This window comes from Sinocyclocheilus rhinocerous, unplaced genomic scaffold (genome assembly GCF_001515625.1).
Source record: "Sinocyclocheilus rhinocerous isolate Xijiao unplaced genomic scaffold, SAMN03320098_v1.1 scaffold2516, whole genome shotgun sequence".
Classification (NCBI taxonomy): Eukaryota; Metazoa; Chordata; class Actinopteri; order Cypriniformes; family Cyprinidae; genus Sinocyclocheilus; species Sinocyclocheilus rhinocerous.
In genome coordinates, this window is record NW_015639821.1 from 317,014 (window position 1) to 331,364 (window position 14,351).

Genomic DNA, 14,351 nt, shown 5'->3' on the forward strand with positions numbered 1-14,351 from the left:
CACACACACACACACACACACACCAGCAGAGGGAGACACACACAAATCATATCATATCACACATCATATGCACAGAGAATGAAAAGCTGAACAATAATTAGGAACCTCATTTACTCTCATTCAGTTAGTGCACATAGAAACAGCTCATTCTGAAATATAGCTCATTTAAAGCTGGAAATTAATTTAAATTAATATTTTCAATCCCATATTTCAGACTTTTATAATTTTTCTATATTTTTTAGCAGTGTTTACCGAGGCAAGTGCTGTTCTCATAGTTAGCATTGATGATTTGAACAAACTCCCAGAACTTAGTATTGAACTTCAGTGAAACTATGGAAGCTTGTTTCCACCTCAGAATAAAACTATTAAAGTTAATTGTGACTTTTTAGCTCATAATTCTGACTTTTTTGAGGTTTTAATATATATTTGCACAAATGTTTTTTATAAAATAAATTACATTTCTTAAATTATATATACCTATATATTAATATAAATATTACACAAACACACATATTTACAATTACGATAAATGCATTAATAAATAAATATGTATTTATTCAGTGCAATTTATATTAATGTATATTACTATGGTATCTATACTGACTCACATATTTATTATAATTACAATAAAATACATATTCATTATTACTTATTTAATACATGTAGTTTATATAAATATAAATTATATATATATATATTAATAAATTAATATGGTTCTTTAACACAAATATTTATTTATAATTCTTCTAAAATACATATATAAATACATATTTATTATTAAAAAAGTGGCACAATGACCTTTTTGTGTTTTATTCTGTGGTGTAAGAAAAAAAAGTGAGAGATAAACTCAGAATTCAATTTATTTCTTGCAGTTCTCTGTTTATATAGTTAATATTTTCTGGCATGAAAATACAAAAATAGAAGAAATACAAGAATCAAAGTCCAATTTGACAGAAAAAATGTCTCTGTTATCTTTTTAAATTTTTTTGTTCCATGATGGAAATGTGTGTATGTACAGCATCTGAAGTTGATGCGTGTGTGTGTGTGTGTGTGTTTAGATGACTCAGCGCATCCGTTCGCTGAAGCGGCAGCTGAACGAGGCCGAGGAAGAGGCGAGTCGACGGGACGTCCAGCACCGACACACACACAGAGAACTGATGGAGGAGAGAGAAACAAACAGCCGCCTGCAGAGACAACTGCTGGACCAACAGCTGCACAACAAGTGCGTCTCACATACATGCACACACGCACACACACTCACTCACTCACTCACTCACTCACACACACACTTCTGTTGACACACATTACTGTTTTCAAGAACAAATACCACATATATATATATATATATATTACATATTATGTTTACATTTATTTTTTTATTTAATAAGTGTAAATTAAAATATGGTGTCTATATTGACATATTCATTTTAAATTATAATAAAAACATATATACATAATTTTGTATTTATTATGTAATAAATGCAATTTATATTAATATAAATTAGACATTTACTCTTTTTAAATAATGAATAAATGTTTATGTATAAATGTATTTTATTCAAATTATAAATACATATTTGTTAATAAACCACAGTATTTGATTTATATTAATATAAATGTAAAATGCATTTATTAAGTAATTATTTGTGATATTATATACAATATATTAATATGAATTACATTTTTTAAATAATAAATATTTATGTATAAATGTGTTTTATTATAATTGTAAATACATGTTAATACAGCATATTATTATATATTAATATAATGTATTTATTTAATAATAAGCAATTATTTGTGTGAATGTGTATTTTATTATAAGTATAAAAAAATATTTGTGTTAATATATACCCCATGTTAATATATTAACATAAATTACATTAATAAATTTTAATGTATAAATGTATTTTATTGTAATTATAAAGACATATTTGTGTTAATATATACCGCATATTGATATATTAACATAAATGATGTTTAATTAATAGATATTTATGTATAAATGTATTGCATTTTTGTGTTAATACACCATATTATTTTACATTAATATAAATTTAATTTATTTAATAATAATCAATTATGCAAATATGTATTTTATTATAATTATAAAAAATATTGTTTATTAAAAAAATAAACAATCATTTATATATATAGCTGCAGATTTAGCTCCAGGGTGTTTGATATGGAGTTCAAAGATTAACGTGGAACTACCAAATGGTAATAAAATATTATAAATCAAGATTTATTTTGTGTGTATGTCTACTTGATTCATAACTTTAATAACTGTCTAATAATTAACTGTCAATTAATAAAATTAATAATAAAATATTTTTAAAAAAGTAATTAAAACCGCCAGCGGTCAAAATTTAATTTTGAGTTTATGTCTCACAATTTTGACTTTGTTCCTGTAATTTAGAATTGCAAGAAAAAATTTAGGGAAAATGCAAAACATCTTAATGGTTGTTTTCATTTCTATATTTACGGACACTGATGGTTAAATTACACTGAGAAATTACAAACATTTGAGCCAGTTTTGATCCATATGACCCAGTTTTTTTATTTTTTCTTTCTGGCCAAAGTATGTTTTAAAAATGTGTTATAAACATTAAGCTCAATGAAATATATTTTAAAATGTATTCCAGGAGCAAGAAAATAAAATTCTCTTACAGACTTTTTTTTTTGTATATTTACATAAAAAATTTAAAAAAATAAATAAAATTATTTAAAAAATTTAAATTATTATTTTTATTAGTGTTTTCTTATGAAATTTAGGGTTTTGCTTTTATTTAAAATTTTTTCTCAAAAATATACAAAAAATATTGTGGCGGAAAATATATTTACATATATTTACAAAACTATTTATCAAAATACATTTTTGGCCTTTTTCGTATATTTTAAAATATACATTTTGAAATATATAAACAAAAACATTCTAACCAAAATATATTTTTAAAATATGCTAAATATGTGTTATAAACGGTGAAGCTCAATTAAATATATTTATGAAATTAAAAATACATTTAGTTTCAACCTTCATATACCAAAATATATTTCAGGAGCAAGAAAATATATTTCCAATCTCAGACTTTTTTTTTATGTATTTACATAAACATGCTTTAAAATATAAGTAAAAATATTTTTGGACATTTTTTTATTTTTAGTTATTTTAAAATACAAGCATCATTCACAAATGGACCATTAAAACTCCAGAGCATTTTTTCCTCTTTATTCTTTAGTAACATGTTACACGCATAACAAAAAATAAACGCTCTCAAAGGAAACCGAGTTGTTATTTTTTTTAACCAGTTGTGTTATTTGGTGTTTTATTATATACTGGTGATGCAGTAAAAGAGCTTACAGGAGTTAAGAAAGACTCGGGCAGCGTTTCTTCGGTCAGTAGATCGTTACAGGCACGAGGAGAGAAAATCCTTCAATCAATGTAAACTTCAAGAGAACAACATCACTGGTCATCATTGTATTACAGTAATGAGATTTTTAATGAGAAAAAAAAATCTAAAGTAAAACATTTACATATAGTAATGAGAATTTAGTGTTAAAATGTAATTTTTTAATTGTCATGAAAATTGTCAATGCAAAACATCTTAACGGTTTCGAATTTAGGGTGAAATATGACCTGAACATGTTTTCATGATATTTAAAATACATGTCGCATTTCACTCCAAAGTCATGACAAAAATAAGACATTATATTTCGCATTCAGAAAATAAAACCTATTATTTTTATATAGGACCGAGATGTTTTTGCAATCCAACAATTTCACAATTAAAAAAATAAAAAAATCTAAATTCTCATTACTGCAACTTTAAAAAAATGTAATTAATTAAATAAAATACTGCATCACAGTAATGAAAGACATTGAGAATCATGAGAAATAAATAAAAAAAGTAATAAAAAAAAAACATTCATATACTTGCTGTAATGAGAGTCTGGTGTCAATTTTTTTTTTCTTTTAACCCGTCATGAAAATAAAGTCACAATGCAAAAAATCCTAATGGTTTTGAATTTAGGGTGAAATATGATCTGGGTGTGTTTTCAGGACATTAGCCTAAAAACCATGACATTAGAAGGAGATCTGCATTAATCTGCCCGATTATTAAATGTTTCCCAGTTTATTCACTCCATTCTTATACACAGATGCTTTAAAAATACATGGATTTCTTTCAAGTGTCCAGAAGTCAGAAGCGTGTGCTGGAGCCGCTCACAAACACACCGCAGTTATTCAACCATGAATCTGCACTTCTGAGGGCTGATGAGAACACAAGCTAGCAGGACGAGAAGATTCAGACGGGAATATGAAGCATTCTTCAGCGGAGTTTCTCCAGAGCTCTGCATGGAGTGTGTGACCGCATGCAGCGACACGCATGAACACGCAAGCATCCGCAGCCTCACGACACCAGAGACACATTCACAAGCTCAAGTCAGTCATGCACAGACTCCAGAGCCGTCAAACCATGAGCATACTCTACCAGACCAACCTCTCTCCTGCTCAGCAGGGCTGCGTTTATTTCATCAAAAATACAGTCAAAAATGTGAAATATTTTTACTATTTAAAACAGCTGTTTTCTATGTGAATCTCTGCTTATTAATTTAAAATTTGTAGTCTATATATATTTACAAAAAGTAACATCAAGTGAAACTGCAACATTTAAATGAGTAATATATAACAAACATTATTGAAATAAACTCTTACTATACCCAATAATTACTATTTCTATTTTACTAATAATATTTATGCACTAAAAACGAAAGGAAAAAAAATTGGCAGACGCTTTTATACAATGAAACTTGAAAAGAAAGTTTAAAAAACGGCATTTATTTGAAATAGAAATCTTTACTGTCACTTTTGATCAATTTAATGCATCCTTGTTCAATAAACATGCCCCCCTCCCCTTTTTTTTTTAAATCTTATTTTATTGTACTTACCCCAATCAACTGTGTTCAACATTGATAATAATCAGAAATGTTTCTTGAGCAGCAAATCAGCATATTAGAATGATTTCTGAAGATCATGTGACACTGAAGATTGGAGTAATGATGCTGAAAATACAGCTGCGCATCACAGAAATACATTACAGTTTAACAGAGATTCACATAGAAAACAGCTGTTTGAAATAGTAAAAATATTTCACAATTTTACTATATTTTTGATCAAATAAACACAGCCCTGCTGAGCAGAAGAGACGTCTTTCAGAAACATTAAAAAGTCATAATTATTCCAGACTTCTGACTGGTAGTGTATGAATGTCGCTCAGCTCTCGGTGAGCCAGATATTTCTGTTTTTGTTTATGTACATCTATTTAGATGATGAGTGTTTAAGAATCAAGTCCGATCGAGATTATGGCCACATCAGGGTTTTAGTGTGAGTTTCTGACCTAAGATCGAATATTTCAGACACATTTGCAGACGGTAATAATCTGGGCTAAATTTGGACGGGGTTATTAAAGATCACGAGGCCGTACGACAGCTCTCACAAACTCTCTGAGGGAAAACACAATGTCCACACATATCAGTAATACAGTAGGTCTGCTTTAACACGCACACTTCTTCTGGTTTCCCGCCGCGGCGTCCAGTTTGCTGGAGCCATCCGTGTCGTGCTCCGCCGCCGGTTTATCCACACACTGCTCCATCCGCTTCATCACCAGATCCAGCAGCGTCACCACGGCTTTATCCACCTCCGCGCCGGTCGCCGCACTCGTCTCGAAGTAGGGAATTCTGGGAAGAGGAGACAAACACAAACATCAGAAGAAGAACCTGAGACACACATGGATATATGAGAATTATTACATTTGAGCAAAAATGGAAACTTGGGTTGTTATATGGTATAAAAATGAACAGTAAGATTTTTCATGTTTTTTAAAGAAGTCTCTTCTGCTCATCAAGCCTGCATTTATTTGATCAGAAATACAGCAAAAGCAGTAAAATTGTGAAATATTTTTACTATTTCAAACAGCTGTTTTCTATGTGAATCTCTGTTAAACTGTAATGTATTTCTGTGATGCGCATAATAATAATAATAATAATCAGAAATGTTTCTTGAGCAGCAAATCAGCATATTAGAATGATTTCTGAAGATCATGTGACACTGAAGACTGGAGTAATGATGCTGGAAATACAGCTTTGATCACAGAAATAAATTATATTTTAACAGATATTCACAAAGAAAACAGCTATTTTAAATAGTAAAAATATTTCACAATTTTACTGCTTTACTGTATTTTTGATCAAATAAATGCAGGCTTGGTGAGCAGAAGAGAAGTCTTTAAAAACATAAAAAATTTTACTGTTCAAAAACTGGTAGTGTATATAAAATTTCTAGAAAACAAATTACTATGTTTATAAATTTATGTTCAATATATTTTAATAATTATATATATATTTGTAAAAAGTAAATCTATTATAAATTAAAAAATAAAAAATAAACATCAATGACTGAAGAGTGAAGTTGACGCACGGACTCACCCGTATTTGTCCGCTAGATCTTTCGCTTGTTTCTCCTGAACTTCTCTCTGATCGTTCAGATCGGCTTTATTACCCACGAGAACAATATCTGGATTCTCACAATACGCGTTGCACACACACACACACACAGAAGTGTTTCACAGTTTCAGTGTAAACAGCAGAGTGTCAGAATCAACAGCAGAGCTACAGAGCTGAAATCGTCATCAAAACAGCAGTTCAGACTGAATCTACTGCAGAAATGTGTGTAAGGAAGAAAAGGAGAGGAGGAGGAAGAGGAAAAAGAACAGGAAAGGAAAACCAAAAATAGGCAGAATAAGATAAAGAAGAGGAAAAGGAAGAGGAAGAAGAAGAAAGAGGAATTCTCGCCAGCAAGCACTGTAACTAACAGACCCGCACACAGTGCCTGTTAATCTGGTTAGTGCCGGTTAGTGCCGGTTAGTTAGTGGTGCATCTGCAGTCACTCACTCATCCAGTTCCTGACGTTGAGGAAGCTTTGCTGGCTCGTCAGATCGAACATGAGCAAGAAACCCATCGCATCCCTGAAGAAGGCCGTGGTCAAACTCCTGAACCTGCGGAGAGCAGACCTAGACTTCAACTGCCTGCAATCACTGAATTCAGTGCATTAACATCTGATCTCCAAATCATGAGGTCAGAGTCAGGCCAGCAGTAAAACACTGATCCACATCTCTGTGTGTTGTCTCTGCTGTGATGAAGGAAACGCAGCTAAAGTGAGCGAATCAAAGAGAACCCAATCAGTCCTCCAGATCAGGAGCAGGAAAAAAAGGTCGAGAAAAACAGTTTAAATTAATAATAAAAATATGCAAATAAATAAAATTATATTAAAGCACAAAAAGTATTAGATTAAGATCAATTCTATTAAAATAAAATAATTTAAATTAAAATAAATAATAAATAAATGCATAAATAATACATCTAACAGTACAGTAAAACAGTAAGTTCAACAGTAACAGTAAGTAGAAACTCATTGTTTTACATAATAATAATGAAAAAATAAAAAACATTAAATAATAATAATATTAATATAAAAAATAAGATAATAAGTAAACGATAAAAATAGATTCAATTAAATATTACGTAAAAAAATAATGCATAACAGTACATTAGTCATGTAACTTAATAGAAACAACATTTTAAATGAATAATAATAATAATAACATTAAATAAATAATAAAAATTACATTCAAATAAAATAAATAATAAAATATTAGATTAAATAAATAAATAATACATCTAACAGTACAGTACTATAGTACTCCTACAATATTGCTAAGTAGGAATAATAATAATTAGAGACTAAATATGTTCTAAACAATACTTTAAATTGTTACGCAACATAGTATAAAAGAGAATTAATATTCAATTTTTTCAATTAAACCGGACTCCAATTTAACTCCTGAATTGAGCCGAATAATGAAACTAACTCTACAACATCAACACTGTTATTGAACTGAATTGATCTGAATGACACTGTAGTCTTCTGTGGAGCTGCTTCACAGCTAAAACTGAAATTGTATCACGATTAGAGTTGGGTACCGAAACCCGGTACCAATATGGCACCGGTACCTATGTAACCGGTATGTACTAGAACCGAATCCGAACGCAGATTTCGGTGCCATGCCTGAGCGATCAATTGAAATATTTGTCCTCTGGTTCTCCGAAACGGACGTAAGAAGCATCATCACCGGCACCGCACGTGAAAAATAATTTCCCGACTGAGAAAATGCACGTGAACTCAAGTCGGAAAGCTCTAATAATACAAATCCAACACATCTTTGTAGTAACGAGAGTAGAGAACATTATATCCTTTTTACTCCACAACACCAGTCAAATGCTTCCTTTTGTGATCTGATGTGGCTTCTTGTCACAGAATGAGGCAGAAAATATGTTCCATAGGCTACTTTAAAAAGAATACATCGATTAGCAATGGATTATAAATATACTTAATTGTTATGAAAATACCAGAGATGGCTTGAATAACACAGATAAACTATATTGTCGCAGTCGAGTGTTTATTGTCTTTGTTTTATCGTTCAAAACGTTTATATGTTCTGTTTACTCAGTTACAGCTATAATAGCCATGCCTTTGTCTATATAAGGGATTTCCTGGAGGATCACGAGTTCTGCTACTTCTGTGACTGGATATGAGGATTTTCTGTGCGAGGGCGCCCTCTGGCGTCCAGTATGAATGAAACAGACAGCATGTGTTTATGGCCAATCCATCATTTTTTGTGGAATTTGTTTTTTTTTGTTTTTTTTTAATAAGTATCAGGCACCGGAACCATTTTAAAAGTATCGATTTGGCACCGGTATCGAAAAAAAACAAAACAATACCCAACCCTAATCACGATTGATGAATTAAACAACAATTAACCATTATGTTCCTGTTCATTACTGTGAAGCTGCTTTAAAACGATCTTTGAAACAGGCTGCTTTGAGACGCTTCCACTGACTGTGTGGATGTGATCAGGAATAAGAAGAGAAGAGCGCACCTCTCCTGTCCCGCCGTGTCCCAGAGCTGCAGGTGAACCTTAAACGTCTTTCCTGTCGTTCCATTGGGGCTGTTTGTCGTATAAACCTGGAGAACAACAGAGATCAGCAGAGATCAGCACCAAACCTGCCTGAGAAATCCATAGAGTCTCTGTTTTCATGCCGATGAAACGGTTTCAAAAGTAGCGCCCTCGCGAGTAGTGATGGGTTGTTCTTCTATTTCGAACGAATCTTTAAAATGACTCTGAACGATGAGTTGTCTCAGCGAGGGATTCGTTCATTTCGTGTCGTGTTGCGCAACATCCAATAGGTTCTGTACAGGAAAGAGAAATGATTAGTCTTCGAGTCGTTCGTTGTTTTGAGGTGTTAACGCCGGAGTTTAGTTCAGTGCTCGCGCTCGATGAATTCTGCTCTCTCGCGAATCCTCCCATCATAAACAACAAAGATGTAAGTGAGAGATTCATTTAACGGTGTAGGAGCTTCAGTAATTATTAGGGATGCACCGATACCACTTTTTCCAGTACTCGCCCGATACCGATACTTTTATTTTTGGTACTTTCCGATACCGAGGTACCGATACCGATATTTTTATTGCATTTGTAAATGTTTTAAATATTGGGTACAGAAACCAAAAGGCTATGTATAATGTTAGTTGGTTAACTTCATTTATCAAATAGATACAGTCAAACCAAAATTTATTCAGACACCTATACAGACACAGTATCGGTATCGGTGCATCCCTAGTAATTATAATGGGAGTCGTTTGAGAGTGCTTAAACTCACGCTAGACTATAGTCAGTGACCGAGGAATTGAAACGAAGTAATGAAATAATTTGTAACTTGAAATGTTTTTATTAAACCGTGATCACTTTAAATATAAATTGTTAAAGTATTTTATGACAGACGTGTTTCTGATGTGTGTAGTTAATAGATTACACCCTCCAAACAAGAACACAGAGACCAAACTGTGCTGGATGAAGCGGACAATCAGCTACAAACGACTGAAACAAAAGACTACATTTTGAAAGCTAACTTTGGCTCGAGGTCTAAAGACTGAAAACACGGCAGACAAACTTCTCAAACATGATCCAGACACTCGGAGACTGCTTTACTTCTGCTCGCTTTAGCTCAGATGGATGCTGCTATTGATCTGCCTGAGCCGCAGTGCATGCTGGGATAGATGCTTTCATCTCACTGTCTCCCTGCCCACTTCATCTATGACATTTTACGAGTCTCTGAAAGATACTGCAGGCAGAAAAAGAGCATAAAATACCTGCATAAAGCAGGATTTTGTGTCTGGCACTTAATAATCGTGTGCTTACAGAGGGAAAAAAAATTATATTTAAATGAATGAATGAATAAATAAATAAATATAACAGTACAGTACTAAAGTAGGAAAAATAAAGATACTTCATTGATAGAAACTAAACAATTTAAATAAATAAATAAAGATACAGACAGAAAAAGGTCATAAAACACATTAAATAAATCAGGATTTTGTGTCTGCCACAAATCATATGCTTATGGGGGGAAAATACAATAAAACAATACAAAATAGATTACATTTAAATAAATAAATAAGTAAATGTAGAAAAAAGATCATGTTAATTAATAGATACTAAATATTTTAAATGCTAATGATGATGATGATAATAATAATAATAATAATAATATAAATAATCTGAAAGACAGAGAGAAAAAGGTCATAAAACACCTGAAATAAATCAGGATTTTGTGTCCGGCACTAAATAATGATATGTTTATGGGAGAAAAATACAATAAAACAATAAAAAATTGATTTATATTAAATAAATAAATGTAGGAAAAAAAAGTTAACTAATAGAAACTAAATATTTTAAATGATGATGATGATGATGATGATGATGAATCCGAAAGACTAAATATACTGAAAGAATAAAAATTTCAATAAAACAATACAAATTAGATCAAAATAAATAATGAATAAATAATACATATAGCAGTACTGTACTAACGCAAGTAGAAAAATATCATGTAATTAAATATTTTAAATAATAATAAGAATTACAATAATAATAATAAATTAAAGCTGCAAGCAGCGATGAAAGGGCCCTCGCACCCGGGCTCACCGCCACCCGGTGGCTTTTGGAAAAGAGCAAAGAGTGGGCAATATGCATTTAAAGTGGTAAATATAAGAGGAATATGTCAAAGTCATTTATATGCGCCAAACTTCAGGATTTTGTGTCTGGCACTAAATCGTGTGGAAACGTGGGAAATGGAGTCTGTAAGGAGTCCATGTTTATGGGTCATAAATATATGAGATTATAATGTTGGAGAATAATGGAGGATTGTTCATGAGCGCGTCAGCCGCTGATTCCTGACATGATGTGGCTCCGTGTCACTGATAATGTGGGCAGCTCTGCGTCTCTGATTCTCCTGTGTTTCTGAGCTCGGATGATTCATACTGTGAGTGTGTTTGAGAAGTTCAGGCCTCATTCTCATTATCGCTCTTTTCCAGATCAGCGCAGGAACGTTTTTAGTGGGTGGAAACACGCTTTGCACGTCCTCACACACACAAACACACACACTGACACACGCACACACACACACACACTGACACTCACACACACACACTGACACTCACACACACACACTGACACTCACACACACACACTGACACTCACACACACACACTGACACTCACACACACACACTGACACTCACACACACACACTGACACTCACACACACACACTGACACTCACACACACACACTGACACTCACACACACACACTGACACTCACACACACACACTGACACTCACACACACACACTGACACTCACACACACACACTGACACTCACACACACACACTGACACTCACACACACACACTGACACTCACACACACACACTGACACTCACACACACACACTGACACTCACACACACACACTGACACTCACACACACACACTGACACTCACACACACACACTGACACTCACACACACACACTGACACTCACACACACACACTGACACTCACACACACACACTGACACTCACACACACACACTGACACTCACACACACACACTGACACTCACACACACACACTGACACTCACACACACACACTGACACTCACACACACACACTGACACTCACACACACACACTGACACTCACACACACACACTGACACTCACACACACACACTGACACTCACACACACACACTGACACTCACACACACACACTGACACTCACACACACACACTGACACTCACACACACACACTGACACTCACACACACACACTGACACTCACACACACACACTGACACTCACACACACACACTGACACTCACACACACACACTGACACTCACACACACACACTGACACTCACACACACACACTGACACTCACACACACACACTGACACTCACACACACACACTGACACTCACACACACACACTGACACTCACACACACACACTGACACTCACACACACACACTGACACTCACACACACACACTGACACTCACACACACACACTGACACTCACACACACACACTGACACTCACACACACACACTGACACTCACACACACACACTGACACTCACACACACACACTGACACTCACACACACACACTGACACTCACACACACACACTGACACTCACACACACACACTGACACTCACACACACACACTGACACTCACACACACACACTGACACTCACACACACACACTGACACTCACACACACACACTGACACTCACACACACACACTGACACTCACACACACACACTGACACTCACACACACACACTGACACTCACACACACACACTGACACTCACACACACACACTGACACTCACACACACACACTGACACTCACACACACACACTGACACTCACACACACACACTGACACTCACACACACACACTGACACTCACACACACACACTGACACTCACACACACACACTGACACTCACACACACACACTGACACTCACACACACACACTGACACTCACACACACACACTGACACTCACACACACACACTGACACTCACACACACACACTGACACTCACACACACACACTGACACTCACACACACACACTGACACTCACACACACACACTGACACACTCACTCACACTCACACACACTCACACTCACACACACACACACAGTGAAGAGCCGGTGGTCTTGGGTTACTGCGAGTCATGAACATTCATTTAATCCAAAAAACTGAAACCCTCCAAACTCAGTCAAAGTGAAATTGTTGCGTTCTAAAACGTGTCAAACTGCAATTCATAACGCGACGCAGCAAGAGCCGCTAAACAGCACTGTTACTGTTAAAACTAAAACTATTACAAGTCATTTGTTAATTGAAATAAAATATAAATATTAGATGAAACACTTAAAAAAACTAGAATGAAAATTAGAAATGTTGACAAGGCACCTAACCGAAATCAAACAAAACTGAAACAGAAAGAAAGAAAGAAAGAAAGAATTGGCAATCAAAAAATGCCAAATGCACAAAACAAAATTACTCAAACTTAAAGTAAAACTGCGATTTATAATGCAAAAAAAACATTGAAATACTGAAATAAAAAGTTAAACACTAAAATTACAAAACAAACCAAAGTTAAAAAAATATATAAATATATAAATATATTTTCAATTTCCAAAATTCAAAATCTAAAAATAAAAGCTAATTCAAAATATAAATAAGTACTATAATAGTATATAAATAATACATTATTATTAGGGCTGTGAATCTTTGGGTAGACAGCGAATCGATTCGATTCACGATTCATAGGTTTTCGATTCGATTCAAGAACGATTTTTGCAAATTCAGAACGATTCAATTCGATTCACAATTAAATTTGATTTGATTCGATTAACGATTCGGTTCTGCATTCTTTAAGTGCATTCACAGGATTATTTAAATGCTTCCTCTAAATTCTTTAAATGCTTAGTCAGGGGGCAAATTACACAGCAGCCTTTATGGTTACAGAACCATAGGTTAGAGAGAGAAAAAAAACACTTTTGTGCATTGTTAGATGCTAGTTTAATGATGCTATGACATGGCATGGCTTATGTAGAAATTTATGTAAGCCAAGGTTTTAAAAAAGAGCTTTAAAAGTATTATGTATAGGCTTACATTTTGTCACGCCAGGGGCGCAGCCATCATCAGAAGTGACAGAAATGTCAAATACAATAATTTTATGCATGTATTTTTTTTTTTTTTACAAGGAATTATTTTCTTATCTCTTACTTTGAATTTGCTATAAGAAATCAAATACACTGCTGGACAATAATCAATCATTTGTAATCTATAATTTTTTCCTAATGGAAATTT

The 14,351-nt window shown here is 33.6% G+C and overlaps 1 protein-coding gene and 1 pseudogene across 1 annotated transcript in view; one reads left to right on the top strand and one right to left on the bottom strand.

The window, feature by feature from the left end:
* The window catches only part of LOC107752184 (cingulin-like), a 2,500-nt gene extending 1,202 nt beyond the window's left edge, over nt 1-1,298 (top strand). Inside the window, exon 3 of the mRNA XM_016568079.1 lies at nt 1,059-1,298. Within this exon, the coding sequence (XP_016423565.1) occupies nt 1,059-1,298 (240 nt within the window). The remainder of the gene's footprint in view (nt 1-1,058) is intronic.
* A 3,990-nt stretch (nt 1,299-5,288) lies between these two features.
* LOC107752172 (ras-related protein Rab-27B-like) overlaps nt 5,289-14,351 on the bottom strand; it is a 44,234-nt pseudogene continuing 35,171 nt past the window's right edge.